Here is a 19,245-nt window from a genome sequence, read left to right on the forward strand (position 1 = left end):
TATTAATCACAATATTAGTGTTGCTTATTTTATATGTTTGTCTTAAGTTCAGGTATAATATCCCTAAGGTTAAGAAATAATTTGATTTTTATAGTATTCAGATTAGTTCTCAAAAGTAGATCAGGGCTTCCTAGGTGGCGCAGTGGTTGAGAATCCGCCTGCCAATGCAGGGGACACGGGTTTGATCCCTGCTCCAGGAAGATCCCACATGCCGCGGAGCAACTAAGCCCGTGTGCCACAGCTATTGAGCCTGCGCTTTAGAGCCCATGAGCTACAACTATTGAGCCCATGTGCTGCAACTACTGAAGCCCACACGCCTAGAGCCCGTGCTTCACAACAAGAGAAACCACAGCAATTAGGAGCCCGCACACCGCAACGAAGAGTAGCCTCCACTCACCGGAACTAAAAAGAAAGCCTGCGCACAGCAATGAAGACCCAACACAGCCAATAAAATTAATTAATTAATTAAAAAAAAAAAAAGTAGATCAAAGCAGAATATTTCTTTAGGGTGAAAGAGGCAGCAGGGCAGGAACTTTATCAGCACTGATCAGACTCAGCCAGGTAAAGAGAGCTGTATCAGGCTTATCTAGTCTGTCCTCATATTAGAAAAAGAGTATAATGGCAGCAGGAATTTCAGTGACAGTGTAAATCAACTCTGTTTCTTGATTCACACTGCTTCATTCTGATTGAGTATGTTCTTCCTCTTGAGATCAAACTTCACTATCTGTATCCCTTCCTACCCCTCTCCCTTTTTTTTAATATTCAGACGTTTCATAAGAAACGGGTACACAAGAGGCAAAATTTTTTTCATGCTTTACACATTGGAAAATGTATCAACAAACCTAAATGAAAGTTTAGCTGGGTTTCTGTGTTAGAAAGAATTTTCCTTCGTAAATTTGAAAGTAGTGCTCCACTTTTTAAATAGCTTTAGTGAGGTTTTGTTTCCCTTGTATTACTTCACTTTCTGGAAAATTTACTTACCCTTATTTTCTAACCCTCTTCACTTTTCCTTTTTTGCTATTATGTTTTTAATTTCTAATCTTTTTTCTGTTTCCTGAATGTTATTTTATAATAGCATACTATTCTTGTTCCATATATGGTAGTGTCTTTTCTAAGTTCACTGTAGATAATTTATTTTGGAGTTTTCTTTTTCTTGCACGTGCTTATGCCTCCTCCAAATTCTTTTTTTTGTTTGTTAGTTTGTTTTGATCACTATCCTCCATTTTGGAAGCTTCCTTCAAGTATATAGTATCCTTGATTATTTATTCATGATGCAGTGAGAGTCTAAAACACTGACTAGATGCTTTGAATTCATCATTGGGGCCTGTTGACTTTGAGCTTTATCATAGGGTGATTTCATTGGGCTGATATTTGGGAACCTGTAATGTTAGTATCCTTAGGTCTTTCCTCTTGGCTGGTCAAATTATCCAAAGATGAGTCTTCCAAACTCTTGCCTGAATGGTAATAGTCTCATTACCTGCATTCTGAAAACCAAGTTGGGGATTCTGGCTTAGGAAATGTCTGCATTCAGCATTTAATATTTATAGTCATTTAATTCCTTGTTTTGGGTACAGTCCTGTGCCCTCAACTGTGCCTGACATCCTCCCTCCAAAAGGTCTTTTACTTTTTCCAGAGAATGGACCTACAGATTATGCCAGGATAAAGACGAGGCAGTTGTTGCACGATGTGAATGGAACTAGACAGGGGACCTAGGATCCTACCTGCTTCTCAAACAGCTTTTCTCTTTATTTTTTCTGTACCACCCCCATCCTTTTATCACCAGTTTCAGAGGTACCTACTACTGCCATTTCTCACGCCTTTTGAGGATTCTTGCTTATCTTCTTCTAAAATGTTGGTACCCCCCAAAAAATAATAATTAAAAAAAAAAAATCCAAAGGGAAAAAAAAAAGAAATAAACTGTTGGTACATTTTCTCTTTTCTTTTATGCCTTTTTTTTTTTTTTTTTTTCATTCTTTACCATAGTTATAGTGGAGTTTGAGGAAGGAATGAAATGAGCTGCTTGTGGTTCATCTGCCATCTTAACCCAGGATCTATTCTTAAAAGGCAGAAGTTTTATCTGGTTCATCTCAAAATTCCAACCCACAAAGGGGTCCCTGATATAGTATGTACTTGATGAATGTTTAACTGGATGACTAAGTCTTATTTTACATCTGTAACACTTAGCTGGTAACAAGTTTGTGCTAGAGGCCTGGTTTCTTGCCACGTGGGCCTCTCAACAGGGCTGGTTAAGTGTCCTTGTGATATTGTGGCTGGCGTCCTCTGGAGCAAGTAACCCATGACAGAGCAAGGCAAAAGCTGTAATGACAGTAAGGCCTAGCATTGAAAGCTCTATTCTTCCAGTTTTGTAGTGTCTTATTAGTTACATAAACCAGTTCTATTCAGTGTAGGAGAGACTTACACAAAGGTGCGAATCCCATGAGGCAAGACATTATTAGGGACCATATTGGAGATGCACAGAGTTTCTATCTTAAGCTAGAAGAAGAACAAATTAAACCCAAAGTAAGTAGAAGGTAAGAAATAATACAGATTAGAGCAAAAATTAATTAAATAGAAAACAAACAGTATAGAAAGCGAATGAAACCAAAAGTTAATTCTTTTTAAAAAGTTAATAAAAATTTTAAACTCTTAGTAAGACCAATCAAGAAAAATAGAAAAATGAAACAGATTACTTATATCAGGAGTGAAAGAAGGGGTTATCACAAAAGATCTTTCAGAACTGAAAGATTAATAAGGGAATGTTAGGAACAAATTTATACCAATTAATTTGATAAATGAAACACAATGTTACAAAAATTGACTCAAAGAAAATTGGAATAGCCTTGTATCTATTAAGGAAATTGAATTCACAATTCTTTCTAACAAAGAAAATTCCAGTCCCAAATGATTTTGCTGCTGAATTTTATCTAACATTTAAGGGAAAAAAATCCCAATCTTTCACAAGTTCTTTCAGAAAACAGAAGAAAGGCTTTTCAACTCAGTTTTATGAGGCAAGTGTACCTTGGAATCTGACACCTGGCAAAAACAGTGTAATCCTCTCAACAGACAGAAGAATCATTTGACACGTTTTAACATTTTCATGATAAAAATTTATAACAGAGTAGCAGTAAAAGGAAACTTCTTCAACCTGATCAAAGCATCTAGAAAAACATATAGGCATCATCATACTAAATGATAAAAAGAGTGAATGATTTTGCCATAAGATTAAGAACAAGGTGAGAATACTTGCTCTCACTACCTCTATCCAACATTGTGCTGGTGGTCCAAGAAAAATGCATAAGATTGTAAAGGCAGTAATATGACTGTCTCTGTTTACAGAAGATGTAATTATCTGTATAAAAAAATCGTAAGAAATCTACCAAAAAAAAAATCTTGCTAGAATTAATAGAATCAAATCAGTGGTTGCCTGCAGCAGTTGTGACAGAAGCTGATTACACGGGCAGGAAAGTACTTTCTGGGGTAATGACATGTTCTCTCTCAACTGGGGTGGTAATAGTATAGATGTATACATTTGTCAAAATCATTGAACTTTACAGTTGAAATACATTTTATTGTATGTAAATTATACCTCAAATTTTTTTTTTGAAATGAAATATCACTGCACCTCCACCAGAAAGGCTAAAATTCAAGTCTAACAATGCTAACGGTGAAAATTTGGCACAGCAGTGACTCTTAAATGCTGCTTGTGAGAGAGTTGTTGTTAAAACCACTTTGGAAGAGTTTGGCATTATCTAGGAAAGTTAGAGATACACATCCTTAATGATTCAGCAGTTCTACTCAGATATCTCCTTCCCTACTAGAGAAATATATGTGTATACGTATATCAAAAAGGCCATCTAGGGACTTCCCTGGCAGTCCAGTGGTTAAGACTCTGCGCTTCCACTGCAGAAGGCACAGGTTCAATCCCTGGTTGGGAAACTAGGATCCCGCGTGCCATGTGATACAGCCAAAAAAAAAAAAGCTATATTAGAATGTTATGTTATTCTAATAACCAGAGGAAAGTTCCAGCATAAACTGTCCACCAACGTTAATAATTAGGGTTTTTTTGTTTGGTTTGTTTTGTTTTGCTGCGGGGCGGCTTTTGGGATGGAACCCGGGCCCCTGGCAGTGAAAGCGCTGAGTCCTAACATTTGGGAACGCAAGGGAATTCCTGTCCACCAACATTAGAGTGGATAAATTGTGTATTTCTTCAATAGCGTGTTTGGCTGAGCAATGAAAATGAAGAAACTAGTTACATTTAATTAATATAGATGAGTTAGAAACAGTATTTAGCAAAAGCCTCCAAAAGATTACATGCTTTGTTTCCAGTTGCATAAAATTCAAGAACTAGGAAAACTAAATTGTGGTCCTTAGTGATCTGTACTTATGTTGTAATTCTGTAAAGAAAAAGAAGTGATTACCATAAAAGCCAGGATTTTGGTTATCTATATAGGAGAGGGAAAGTTAAGGTTGGAAAGGGGATAAGGAAGAGGTTTCTAGGATATTGGCAATATTTAGTTCTTGATCTGATTGTTGGTTGTGTGGATAATTCATTTTATAATTTGTTTAGTGACACTTTAGTAAATATGTAGTATTTTATATTACAAATAGAAAAAAGAAAAATGAAAACAGTCCTTTTCTATCAGTATCTCCTGAGCACTATGTTAATAATATTTTGCTAGGTAATAATAGACATGCAAAGATGTTTAACATGGCCTCTAAATTGATTGCTAGTACCGTAAAAAGGTATTGTATAATAAGTGGTGTTAATTTCTGTTCTTACACCTTCAGAGCCATGAAAGTAAACATATAAAATTGAGACACTTGGCCTTGAATCAAGGCCAGCAGTTTGCTGAAGCTGTTGGTTTCAAGCAGGAGCCTGAAGAAGTCTCTTTCTGCGGTCTGTTGGCCTTTTCAGAACTTTGGAAATGTAATGGTCAATTCATTAGAAAGAAACATCTCAGTCATTGGTGATAGATATGGGCTAATACTAATTTGTAGTTGATTAATACTGGGATTCCAAAATTTAGAGATCCCTGATTTAGCTTGTTCATTAGAATTATACTGTTAAATCCAGTTACTACAAAAAAAAATTGCTGAGGATCCAAAAACAGTAGGATGATTCTGAACTGAGAGCTTTCTTTGAATATTATCCTTTTGTATGGTCAGGGCCCTGACTTGCATGTTTTAGACTTCATTCAAATAGGAAACTTATATTTACTATTTGGCTGTCAAATTTTTTGAATTGTATATTGGATTGTGAAAGTGCATCTGTATTATGGACATTGGTTGAGAAAGTTACTTTCATAGTAAGTGTACTATTTAAATGCATATGATTATCTTCATTATATGAAAGGCATAAATCTTGCTGGATTTAATCTGCCTGGCAAAATATACAGATATTTGGGGGGAAAAAAAATTGAGACACATAACCTCTCAGGAGGTTAAAGTATAATTGTAGTCATGTTTTTACCAAAATCCAAGATTATTTACTGCTTTATTTTATACTCTTCATTTGGACTGGGACTCATTTGGTACATGTAGTCTTAGTTATCTTAAATATGGCAAATATTTATTTTATTTCCTTTTTTCACATCTATTATTTTAGCTGTGTCCTAACAGAAATTTTCAGTTTTGACATAGTAAAATGCAAACTCAAGAATCCTGATGGCTTCTTCATGGAACATTCTCCCATTCAGCGTCTTCAAGGAGTTAGTTTACATTGACAAAATGATTTTACCTAGAGTTAAAACCTTAATAAATCAGAGAGCAAAAGACATGAGTAGACAGTTCTTCAAAAATGAGAAAAAGAGTTCTGATGAGTTCCTGCCATGTTCTGGGCACAAGTAGGTATCTTATATTGAATCTTTACCCTCATGCTATAAGTAGTAGGTATTTTTCTAATTTTGCATATGAACGAATGGAAATTCAGAGAAATCATAAATAGTAAGTCTGGATCTAGAATTAAAATCTATTTCATTTCCAAGCATATCCTTTTCTCATTATTCTAACACTGCTATCCATGAAAAGAAGAAAATAAACCTAATTTAAAAAATGTTAGTAAGTGACAAAAGGTTAAGGATACATTTTCAACAACAAAATTTTTATCAATTATTAATAAATGAGTTATAAAGTATCACAAAACCTTAATGAAATTGGAATGACCTTAACACATTCAGAGATATTATATATTCATGAATTGAAAGACTGTCCCACTGGTATTCTAGACATCTAGTCTGTTTTGGTAAATTTATTTGCCTTAGTTGTATATTATACATATCTGGATGCTGGCAATCTAAGTAGTTGGTACTATCTCATTTTCTGCCAAACTCCTCTCAAGTCTTTCATGTCTCAGTTTTCTTTATCTGAATTCTGTCACCTGCTCATTAATTTTAATTATATGAATGTAGTACAAATTTATCTATTTGACTGATGGTTATTTAGATTGTTTTTATCCTTTTTGCCATTATAAACAGTGCTACAGTAAGCATTCTTATTCATGTTGCCTTTCAAAGGTACGGAATTTTTGTAGCGTATATATTCTAATAGAGTAAAATTGTTGAGTTGAAAACTAGGCTCATCTTCAAATTTATTATAAATTACCATTTGCACCTAGCTGACTGTATCAGTTTATATTCCTACAGTCTGTATGAGAGCTTTCATTCTTCATTCTTCCTTTGGCTTGTCAGCTCGTGTTATCGCTCTTAACATTTTTGGCCCATCTTGACTGGTGTAAAATGATAGCTTGATATAGTTTTTATATATGTTTCCTTAATGACAAATAAAATAATGAAAATTTGTTTTTTGACATTTAGATTTTCTCTTCTATGAAATGCCTGGTCATGTCCTTTGCCACTTTATTGTTTTATCTTGATTTATAGGAACTCATTCCATATTCTAAATAGTAATCATTTGTTATATGTATTACACATATCTATAGCCTATTGGGGTTTTTTTAAGCTTTGTTTATGGTATTTTCTTTCTTATAGTTTCTCTACCTTAAGAAATTCTTTCTTGCCTCTAGGATCATAAATATGTTCTGTATTTTCCTCTAAATGTTTGGTGTTTTTTTCACGTTCAGTTCTCTGAATAGGAATTTGTTTTTGCATATTGTGTAGAGTAGGCTTTCAAGTCTATTCTGCTGGTCTATGTGTCTGTCCCCACAGTCTCTTGACTTGAATAGGATTATAACAGATCTTGATGAATGTTAGAGCAGACCTTATTCTTAAAAACTATCTTGGCTAATTCTTGTTTCATTTCTCTCTCATGTTAATTTTAGTATCAGCTTCTTAAGTTCCAGAGGTCAAGGGGGTTATATCCTTTTGGCATTTTGATTGAAATTGCTTTGAATTTGCAGATTAATTTATAAATAATTTATATTAATAAAGTATATCACTCCATTTATTTAGATCTTCTATAGTAGTAAAGATACCTATTTCTTCTATAGGTTTTATACATCTTTTGTTTAGATTTCATCCCAAGTGTCTTATGTTTTTTTGTTGTGATATTAAGTGGTATCTTTTTAAAATTACATTTTAAGTTGGTTGCTAGTATATGAGAACATAATTTATTTTTAAATGTTGATCTTAAATCTAGCAACCTTACTGAACTCTCTTATTCTATAAACCCTCTTATTCTATAATTTATCTATAGATTATTGGGTTTTCTCTCTGACAGTCATACTGTGAAGAAGAATAATTTTTTCTCCCTTTGCAATCTTTTTACATTTTATTTCTCTTAGCTTGCAGTCTTGTGCCAGCTAGCATTTTCTATTAAATGAAGTTGAATTTACCATAGGTGTTTGGTGGATAACTTTTATTAAATTAAGGAAGCTCCTTTTTAGTCCTGGTACTGTGAGAGTTTTAGTTACGGTACTGAATTTTATCTAATGCTGTTTTCAGGGCAGTTATCTGTAGAAATGGTTGTATGTTTATTTCCTTTCGTGTGTTAATGTGGTATATTTTGTGAATAGGTTTTTAAAATATTAAACATAAATATTACTTTTTCAGTTAAATTCAGCTGATTTGTGAAAGAGAAAGAGGGGAAAAATGTATATATTTGTAGGTTTATAAAATAGTAAGGATTCAGGCAAGGGATAGAGAGGCAGATCTTTGCTCATTGAAATTCATGCCTAATTCAACTGTACTCACTGATTTCATCCCATCTTTTGTAAGAGCTTTTCTTCACTGTCTTTAATTTTTATCTCAAATGCCCATATTGCTGTGGGGAAGATGGTCAACAATAAAATGACTAGAAGCATAGTGTGATGAACACTAAGAAAAATTAATAGAATGTTAAACAGGATAAATAATATTTGTTTAGTAGCTTCAGCTCTGTGAGATGAGACACATTAGTTGTGAATCCTAGTATAGTAATAATCCAGTGAAGAAAATATACCTGTAGGATTAAAGGAAAGACAAAATAAGCATGTTAATTACCATGTATTTATTTTTCAGAGTACTATGGATTTGAATAAGATACCCAGAATGCTAATACAGTCTTACCAGTCTCTCTTTTTTTAGTTACTTTGATATTGTGGAGGTGTTTCTAAAGTTTATTTGGATGGAAGTACAGAACCAACGTAACTATCCATCATGCGGGACATGAAGTAGGTCCATGCAGTGAGATATCCTGCAGCTGTGAAAAAGAACGATATAGTTCCATATTAGTACATAAGGTCTATCTCTAAGATACATAATGAGAAAAAAATCAAAGCCCAGGATAGTGTTTCTAATGTTTTATCATTTCTGTCCTTTTTCATTAATAGGGGAAGGGGATATGTATTCACTTAATTACCATGCACCCAAACTGCAGAATAATATGAAGCCATTAAAAAGAAAGTATTGACGTGGAGAGATCTCTAAGACACATTGTTAGTTTTTAAAATAATAATAAAAGTCATAGAACATTTATTATCTGATCTCATGTTAAAAAAAAAAGGTGTATGTACATTTTTACCTCTAAGTGCATATTAAAAGAACAGCATATATACATACCTAAATACTGATTACTTCTTAAAGATACTTGGAGACCAGAAGTCTTTACTGTGTATATCTATATTGTTTAAATTTTTTATGATGAGACTTCATTTGTGTATTGTTTCTGTAATAAAGGAAAAAGTAATATGTGCTCACTATTAAAAAATGAAGATTTAAGATAAAATCAAAAAGAAGAAAATAAAAAATATTCACAGTAGCCTCACTACCTAAGATAACTACTTAAAGCCTTGATAAATATCCTTCCAGAGATGGGGGACATTTTGTAGAAGACATTTAATCCTAAACCAAGGAGAATAAGAGAAAGAGCACCACAGTGGGCATGTTTCTTAAATAGAAAAGTAACATGATAGCACGTTGCTTATTGTCTGTTTTGGTTTTTAATTTTCACTGTATCCCCAGTGCCTTTATAGCACATAATAGCAGTCAATGTGTATTTAAGAAATGAGTGATGGTGGTTTACTAACTATTGGTGAAGCTCTTCTAGTTCCAAAACCCAAGATTAAGAAATCATACTTGTTGGCTCTTAGAAGACTGCTGATTATAGCTAGATAACATTAGGCAGATACCCCTCACACTATTACTTCCTATAGCTTGGATTAGCACTAGTAACATTTAATACCATTGTCTTCTCAAATCTATACAAGACAGGGAAAGCTCTCGCTAGAATAGATAAGCAGTCTGGGATGGCACAAAAAGCTTTGTTTAAGAAATAATACCTAACCTTTTCTTCTTCAAAGGCTCTTTGGCCTTATTTGTCCCCTTATAGGCCTTGTCTCATAGCCAGAACACGGCTCTGTATATGTAGTAGGGAATGGAATGATTCAGTTACCCAAGATGGAAGAGACAGATTATAAAAACTGTAAGAGTAGGCTTTTCTGTTGTTGTGGTTGTCTTCCAGTCAAACAGGTCAAATTGAAATTGCTTAATTTCAGAAAAAAAAATTTTTAAGCTCTTGATTGGAGTATAATTGCTTTACACTGTTGTGTGGAAATGTTTTTATATGTATATAGGTATACATAAAAGCATAATTTTAACTCTATAATTAGTTAATTATCATGGAGCCTGAGATCAAGTTTTTGAGTTTTTTTTAAGGAAACATTAATTTGTACTATTTGTGTTTTTCTTCTTAGTTTCTGCCACTGCCTTCTACAAAGCACAACCTGTAATTCAGTTCATGTGTGAAGTTCTTGACATTCATAATATTGATGAGCAACCAAGACCTCTGACTGATTCTCATCGGGTAAAATTCACCAAAGAGATAAAAGGTGAGTTAATTAGCATTTGGAACAACTTAACAGTAAAATGCATGAATGTAACAAACTTTCATTGAAATTTTTCAAGATTTAAATCTGTTCATGTAACATCACCAGTAAAAATATGGATTAATTATAAAATGTCACATTAAATTCATTACCATAACATCTTAGGTAGTATTTCAATGAAGGAAATACCAAATGATGGAATTAATATTGATACCAGCTAATTTTCTGTTACTATTTTCCCTTACTAGCTGAAGGTATAAGAGTATCTCTTAGGAAAATGCTTCTGTGATACTCTTAAAAATAGGAAGCTTATTCCAAAAACATTGTCAGTTCAGAACTGGAGCCATTCTTTGAACATATTCTATTGATAATGTAATGACTTCTTTATTCTTCTGAAATGATAACAGAATATTTTATTCCTAGGTAAATTTATCGATATGAGACTAGACTGTTTCATGTGTTGTTCTAGAGTTGAAACTTAATAATTTCATATACATTATTCAGTTGACTATTAATCTTGCCTATTTTGTAGTTAGTAGCTAAAATTTATACAGTGGTGTTGCATCATACATATATATTACTAATATAAATTCATCTCTACATGGTCTTCCAAAGAGAAAAATTAAAAATTTATTTCAGTAGTGTTCTAAAATTTATATTTTGTATATATTTATTCTTTGTATAATTGTAGCTTTTTATACACATACAGTTTTATGTGCAAACCCACAGAGAGTGTACTTCATCAGTAAGTTAAAGGATTTTTCAAGAGTAATTTTGATTATGTAAAATTCTTGCCTTGGTCATGACTTTAGAACCTAATCCTCATGTAAGATGTGACTCCACTGTATTTAGTTCTTTATTATTTAGACATAAAGAGAAATTAGATATTCTCTAATTAGAATGAGTAGTATTAATTCTATTTATAGTAAGTGTTAGATCTTAAATTGTCAGAAATAATTATCTTGTTTTAGTTTAAGGTTTTACCTATTTGTTGCAGGTAATTTTTAGATTGTGGTTTGAATAAAGCATTGAAGTTTGTTCTCTGAACATCTTTCAGTTCCCCAAATCAATCAGTATAGTTGAATACATCCTTCTTGCTCCAGTAATCATTTATTCTTTGCCATTCAGTAGCCAGGAGAGAGAGAGTCATTGTAATAAAACGTTTAAAGGAAAATTCTTCCTGCTTTGAAAATAAACATCCATTTATCTCAAGTTATTTAAGTGTCAGAATAAGAAAGTGTTATATATTCTTGTATTGCAATCATACCATAGTCCTTCCATAATCTGTATTAACTGCACAGTTAGCATTGTTGGGAGGTAGTGCATTACCCACCATTAATATGTGATCATCTAAATGCCATGGTTTCCAGTGGAGTTGCTGCTTAGTTACCACCTCTGATATCATGAAGTCACTTACATTATTTTGCGGTAACTATGCAATCAACTCATATCACCACTCTATCACAGAAAATACAAGATGTACAGAACAAGGATTCAACTGCTGCCCGAAGAGCATGGACTCGATCTTAACTTCAACTGCTCAGGGGGCCAAAGAAATGACTGAAAAAATGACTAGAAAGCATTATAAAGTTGATGTTATAGTGAAGGTAAAGCCAAGTTTATAGGTTAAATATTTGATTTATTAAAGCCAAAAACATTTTTCGGTTGGATGGAGGGTTTGGGGAGGGACCTGGGCAGAGAATTATCTAGTCCATTTTTTAAAATTTCAACTTTTTGCTAACCCTTGGATTTGGATCTGATCCTTAGGCATCTGTGACTGTAGATGTGGGGCAGAAAAATCTGAGTTGAATCTAATTGACAAACTGATGATTTTTTTCCTCCATTCAAAGTCAAGAAGGCTTTTTTTAAAAGAGGACTCTTTAAAGTACATCATGTATTCCTACCTCAGTTACACAAGAGAAAGTTACATATTTCGTACTATATGTTTGGGTTTAATTTTTAGTTGGCTTGAGGAATTTGATGAAAACTGTTAAATAGTGATACAGAATGTGCTATAATGAATAGATATCCTAGTATAATATTCATTTGGTTCCAGTTGAGCTTTTTCCTAAGTATATAATGATAACTTTAGGGTGGTTTCTCTGTGCAATAATTCATTATAGTTAAATAGCAGAACTATTAGAGGAAGTTGATGGTAAAATGCAATATGTATGTAAGAGTATCCATTTTATTTTATTTTATTTTTTTATTAATTTTTATTGGAGTATAGTTGCTTTATATCAATTTTATTTTTGATAAAAACTTATTTAGTAGGCTTATAGAACCTTACTGATAACTTTTTTTTTTTGATGCAAGGGGAAGATTTGAAAATAAATTGCTAAGTGGTATAGATAACAGAAATTGGTTTTAAATTTTTCTGTCATGTTTTCCCCCTAAACAATATTTTTACATCTTGCTTACCTCGTATTGTTCGTATTTCCTTCTTAAAAGGCCTTCTCTTGGTAGTATTTTCTAGTCTCATTTATAATATAGAGGCAAAATAAATGCTTTAATTCATCTGAAATTTTAGTTTTATAAAGGTAGTTACTAATAAAAACTGTTTCTCACTGATTCAATTAGGAGTACTTCTCAAGAAAACCCCATACCACTCTGGTACAGTGACACTGTGTCCATTTAACATCTTTATGCTGATATGTCATAAGAAAATACTACTATGATAGAACTTCTTGTTTGGTTCTACAGTTAGTAGATAGGAAAAGAAGTTATACTGTATCAGGGTTTCTCAACCTTGGCACTGTTGATATTTTGGGCTGGATAATTCTTTGTTGTGGTCGGGGATGGGAGGTAGTGCTGTCCTGTGCATTGCAGTATAATTTAGCAGCATCCCTGGATCCAAGCATTCCTAAATCTAGCATGCACTAGATGCCAGCAGTAATCCCCAGTCATAACAATCAAAAATGTCTCCAGACATTACCAGATCTTCCCTGGAGGTCAAAGTCACCTCTGGTTGAAGACATCTGTACTGTAGGATACACAGATATAAAAGGAAAATAATACAAAAGTATAACCAAAAATATTATCAGGGAACTAAAAGTTGTCCTCCATTTCTGCCCCTTTTTAGGTTTTCCTCCTTTGAAGTATAGGTCCTAGAAATGGAATTTCTTATCTGTGACCAGTAACCGCTATATCTGTTTGTTAACTCTTCTCTAGGTAGCTCCAAGAGTAGTCACTAGCCACATATAGCTATTTAAATTTTAATTTATTAAAGTTAAATTAAAATTTTAGTTTTTCAGTCACACTAGCTACATTTCATGTGCTCAGTAACATGCTTTAGCACAGATGTAGAACAGTCCATCATCTCAGAAAATTCTTTTGGACACCACTGCTTAGGAAAATTCATCCCAAAGAATTTCAGCCAGTGGTTTAAAAGTCCATGGCTTCACTTTCTAAAGCAGGCCTGGGATCCCCAAACCCCTAGGGTCCACAAATGGACGCACGGATCCAGGAGCATCTAAAATCATATTCTAAATTAAGTGTATGTTGCATTTTTCTGAGAATTTATTGCTTTCATCAGATTCTCAAAGGGGTCATTGATTCCATAAGAAGGTCTAGATTACCTGGTTTAGGAATTACTTTGGTTGTATTTGATTTCTAATAGTAGTAAAAGAACTGTATCACTATATTATCCTTTAACGAAATTGTCACTCCACTTCTGTTAAAAGGGCCTGGGATTTTTTTTTTTTTTTTCTTCCTACTTTAAAAATCTTTGAACGACTTTCTTCTTGGGCTTAATGAAATTATGATCTTCAGACAGTGTGTGATGTCTGGGCAATTCAGATATCACATACTTTGAAGGTTATAGAATATCTTGAGAATTATTGCAACTCCCTTTCCATTGCTCCTTCCCTCTCCCAGCATAAAAACCTGTATTATAAGCAGGATTTTTTATTAATGGAGAACGTTATCCCTTGATCTACAGGCTTTGCAAATTTTGTACTATTTTTTAATAGCTTGGTAGAATAGTGAAAAGGTTTGGAGTTAGGTCTGTCATAATTGTAACCATTATTAACAATGTTATATATAAAATCCTTTGTTAATATCACATTGCCTGTATCACAGATTTTCTGTCTGTTTAGAATTTGAGTTTTTTAGTGGTAAAAAGCCTTTATAGTTATAAATTATATTTTACATGTGACAGTTCTATAACCTCAGTTTTTCTTGTTGGGAACAGGTCTGAAAGTTGAAGTGACTCATTGTGGAACAATGAGACGGAAATACCGTGTTTGTAATGTAACAAGAAGGCCTGCCAGTCATCAAACGTAAGAAAAGCTGGTGTTTGTCAGAGCAGAGATGATGCGAGGCAGCTTGCTCTAGTTAGTAGATTGGGAGTTTTGCTGGCTCATAATGAGATAAGAGTTGTTAATGTGTCATTTTTTTTTTCCAGCTTTCCCTTACAGTTAGAAAATGGCCAAACTGTGGAGAGAACAGTAGCACAGTATTTCAGAGAAAAGTATACTCTTCAGCTGAAGTACCCACACCTTCCTTGTCTGCAAGTGGGGCAGGAGCAGAAACATACCTATCTGCCACTAGAAGTAATGTGTTTAGGCTGCTTATTAATAACCTGTTATTCATCATTCTATTGGGGTTTTTAATGACCTATAACTTTATACTCTCACATTTATTTTATAGATTTAACTTTCCTTTTATTCTAAATTTTCAGTTATGAAATAATATGGGGAAAAATTCATCCACAGTCCTACCACTCTAAATGTAACCACTATTAGCATTTTGGTATACTTCTTTTCAACCTTTTTATCCAGTATACATTTTACCTAATTATCATCATACTATAGAGCTGTATTGTTTACTGCTTTTTTATTTAACATGGTATTAAACAGAAGTAGTTTAATGGAGTAGTTTTTAAAATTTAATCTCACATGTAATTAGCACTCAGAATTTTAAGAAAGATGTATACATCTAGTACAAAACTTTTTTCCATTTGTAGGTCTGTAATATTGTGGCAGGGCAACGATGTATCAAGAAGCTAACGGACAATCAGACCTCCACTATGATCAAAGCAACAGCAAGATCTGCACCAGATAGACAAGAGGAAATTAGCAGATTGGTTAGTACTTAAAACCCTAGAAATGGAATTAAAAACATTAGGGTGAGCTACTAAAGAACTATGTGCTTATCAGCTCATACCTTATTACCATTTCATGGGCTGTCAGAATTAAAAGAGATTATGGAAGTAATCTAGTGGTATTCTAGGGGTAAATCTTAGTGGGTTCTATGCAAAGGGTTAGATCCTTCTCATTTAACCCCAAGCTCTTTAATTAGATTCAGAACAGATACTCTCAGAACTAAAGTTTCAGTTTACTGAACTGGACCTTTATTACCTCCCACCTAAAAGAGGAAGGGAAAAGGAAGAAAAGTCAAGGTTTTATGACTAGCAATGGTGAGAGTCTTAACACACAAAATAGGATTGTTTAGCCCCAGTGTCAACACTGGTAACTGTACAGGGTGAATAAAGAAATATAAGAGCTCCAGCCGTATGAGGTCTCTAAGCTGTCTCTTTGTTCTAAGTGGGGAGAAAAGAGATATCAATATCTCTTTTATAAAGATATCAATGTCTTTATAAAACTGACAGAATTAAGGCAAAATGAAAAATAAAGACACCTGGATCTTATCTTTATTCTCTTCTTGAATACCATGTAAATTGCCCAAGTGAAGAGGAAAAAAATCTAGAAATAAGAATATTACCCAAAACAACTTAGTAACACTTTCAGAAGCAATTTTAAAGATTGTTGGAAAGGGTTACAGAACTGGCTCTTTCGTTTTATAAGGCAATTACCAAAACAAAAAAAAAAAAACACCTTTTTTTCCCTTACACTTTGCAAATAGTGTTATTACGTGATATTTAATTAGGAAAATACAGGCTGGTTCTCACCATGGATTTTTCTCTGATCTACAATGACAAAATTTTAAAACCTTTAAGAGAGTAGAACCTGTCACTATCTCTATAAAATCTCATTAACTAGTTCTAACTCATTTATTACAGCTTTTCTGTTCAGAGAGACAATATTGTACAGTGATTAAAAGCATAGGCTTTGGAATCTAACAGCTCTCAGTTCAAAGTCTAACTTCTTTACTCACTCACTGTTACTATTATTGTATTATTATAATTATAGCATCTGGTAGGCTAGTGTAGTGATTGAGAGTAGGAACTCTAGAATCAGAATGTACATGGTTTCAGATTATGTCACTTGCTTAGCTGTATAGTTTTATTAGGTCAATCATTTAACTTTACTAAGCTTTAGTTTTATCCTCTGTAAAATAAAGATTATAAAAGACTTACTTTATAGTCATAAGGTTATTGTGAAAATTAATTATAAAACGTTTAGTGCCGAGCACACCACCCAGCAAGCCTTGATGGGTAGTAGTTGTTATCTTTTGTAACTTTACAGAAATGAATGGGATTTAAGCTTGAAGAAAAGACACATTAGTTAGATGCCTAATTTAGAAAACAACTTTTCCTGCTTATTGTGGGAAGATTCTTTCTACATATTTAATTAGGTAGTCTTTTTTAATAGATTGTTACTCAAAGACTGAAACATTGCCTTTTTAGTAACCTTGTTTGACCTTTACCATGAGACTAAATAAATGTGGTTTTTTTTTGTTTTTTGGTTTTTTAAATTTATTTATTCATTTATTTTTTATTGGCTGGGTTGGGTCTTTGTTGCTGCACACAGGCTTCCCCTAGTTGCAGCGAGTGGGGCTACTCTTCATTGTGGTGCGCGGGCTTGTCATTGCAGTGGCTTCTCTTGTTGCGGAGCGCAGGCTCTAGGCACATGGGCTTCACTAGTTGCGGCACACAGGCTCAGTAGTTGTGGCTCATGGGCTTAGTTGCTCTGCGGCCTGTGGGATCTTCCTGGACCAGGGCTTGAACCCGTGTCCCCTGCATTGGCAGGCAGATTCTTAACCACTGCACCACCAGGGAAGTCCCAAGACTAAATAAATATGTTTTGCAAAATACATTAAAGCACACTATAAGCATGAATTACACTTTGAGATTCAAGTCTATGCTAAATTATAATAAATTCTTTATCTTTGCACGTGTTGGTATATTACATAAAAATTATAATCTGTATCTCATGTTGGCTTTCTTGTCTATCTCAAGTGTATCTTTTAAGTAAATTTTATAATGTGCTGTGTTTTGTCTGAAAATATTCAAGTAGATTTTGTATAACTTGTAGTTAATTAGAAAAAAAGCCTTAGGATTATTGATATTTGCTGTGAAGCACTAAATAAAATAAATTTCAATAGTGTATATCCAGATCCTCTAATTAGAAGTAATTAACCATTTTTAGGTCAGGTATTTCTCTTGCAGTCTCTTGACCATCCTTCCAAAATATATTAGGCTTAATCATATAAAATTACCATTTTCATGAGTCATAAATAGTTGAAATTTCTTATTATTCAGCCTAATACATTAGATGTTCTATAAATTATGAGGAGGTTCACAGACTTTCTACAGTCCACTCTGATCTGTGGTCCCCAGGTTAAGATTCTCTGCTCTGTCATGAGGGTACCATTATCTAGACCTATCAATATTATAAAACATTGTTGACACAGTGAAGAAAATAATTAGAGGGTTCTAAAGCAGGGAGTTTGGGGAATTTTGAAAGTAACTACAAACCTTTTCTGTTGTTAGGTAAGAAGTGCAAATTATGAGACAGATCCATTCGTTCAGGAGTTTCAATTTAAGGTTCGGGATGAAATGGCCCATGTAACCGGACGCGTACTTCCAGCACCTATGCTCCAGTATGGAGGCCGGGTAAAACCTCTTGATAGTTTTTAAATTATAATCATATAGTTTCTGTGTATGGAGAGAAGGGCATCCTAGCTAAATCTGGAATTTAGAAAGTATTTTATTGTTCCAACAATTTTATTTTGTTTATTTCAAGATGAGTGTCTTTGGTTGAACTTAGTAGAACTTTTGTTTTTCATCATAAAAATATAAAATATTGATTTAGAACAGACTATTCCATGTAGAATATCAGATATATATCAGTTCAGCAATTTGAAATGCTTATTTTCAGCTCATTCAATTAAGTTATATGTTAAATGTTTGGGGTTTTTTTGCCTTATTGTTTCTCTTTCTCTGTAGAATCGGACAGTAGCAACACCAAGCCATGGAGTATGGGACATGCGAGGGAAACAGTTCCACACAGGAGTTGAAATCAAAATGTGGGCAATAGCTTGTTTTGCCACACAGAGGCAGTGCAGAGAAGAAATATTGAAGTAAGGCTTGTCATTAGTTTCACTTTCGGACCATTTCGTGTTTAAATTTTGTATTTCACTTTTAAATTACTCAGCTAATGTTCTAACCAATATTGCCTCAATATGAAGTATATTTAATCACTGAACCTTTAAAAATGTTTCTTCTCATTACTTTGATGAAGATTCCTGAATTCACTGGTCCTATCTAAGTCACTGATTCATTCTTATAGGCATCCTCATAGACTAGCTGATGTGGTATAGTAGGAGTATGTACCATTGGCTTTTGATGGAGAATGGATTAAATTCTCAGGTTTGCCACTTCCTAGTTTTATTACCATGGATAATTTATTTAATCTCATTATGCTTCAGTTTTCACCTTTTAAAAATAGACAGTAGTACTTATTTACTGAATGAGAATTAAATAACATCCTTATTTCTCAATTAAGTTCCTTGAAAGAGTCATTTAACTTCTCATTTTCACTTCCTTACTTTCCAAAACTTGGCCTCCATCTCCACTACTTTTCCTCTTCTCCACATTCTTTCCCTCAGCAATCTTCTGTTTAAATTTAAAGCAAACATCCAAGATCTTCATTTTTCATTTTACCTGACTTATTCTCTCAGGCTTCCAGGCTTCCTTGAAATCTTAGTGGTCTGCTGAAACTGTTTCCTAGATGATCATCAGTATTTTTATGCTTACCAATTCTAATGGTCTCTTCTCAGCCATTATTTTTCTCAAAATTTGT

General features: G+C 33.5%; 1 protein-coding gene and 1 non-coding gene across 9 annotated transcripts in view; both read left to right on the forward strand.

Moving 5' to 3' along the window:
• Positions 1–19,245, forward strand: part of AGO3 (argonaute RISC catalytic component 3) — a 119,610-nt gene that overhangs the window by 52,024 nt on the left and 48,341 nt on the right. For 7 of the 8 annotated variants that reach the window (XM_057705138.1, XM_057705158.1, XM_057705167.1 and 4 more), the window contains 6 exons: positions 10,127–10,261; positions 14,451–14,538; positions 14,664–14,811; positions 15,225–15,344; positions 17,934–18,056; positions 18,390–18,523. In XM_057705138.1, the coding sequence (XP_057561121.1) occupies positions 10,127–10,261; positions 14,451–14,538; positions 14,664–14,811; positions 15,225–15,344; positions 17,934–18,056; positions 18,390–18,523 (748 nt within the window). Of the gene's footprint in view, positions 1–8,565; positions 8,606–10,126; positions 10,262–14,450; positions 14,539–14,663; positions 14,812–15,224; positions 15,345–17,933; positions 18,057–18,389; positions 18,524–19,245 lie in introns of those variants that run through there. The other variant, XM_057705202.1, reaches the window with a different exon arrangement.
• Positions 4,822–4,958, forward strand: LOC130843251 (small nucleolar RNA SNORA2/SNORA34 family). The gene has a single exon (XR_009050859.1). It is a non-coding gene; the product is annotated as a small nucleolar RNA SNORA2/SNORA34 family (small nucleolar RNA).

This window comes from Hippopotamus amphibius, chromosome 1, assembly GCF_030028045.1.
Source record: "Hippopotamus amphibius kiboko isolate mHipAmp2 chromosome 1, mHipAmp2.hap2, whole genome shotgun sequence".
Taxonomy (NCBI): Eukaryota; Metazoa; Chordata; class Mammalia; order Artiodactyla; family Hippopotamidae; genus Hippopotamus; species Hippopotamus amphibius.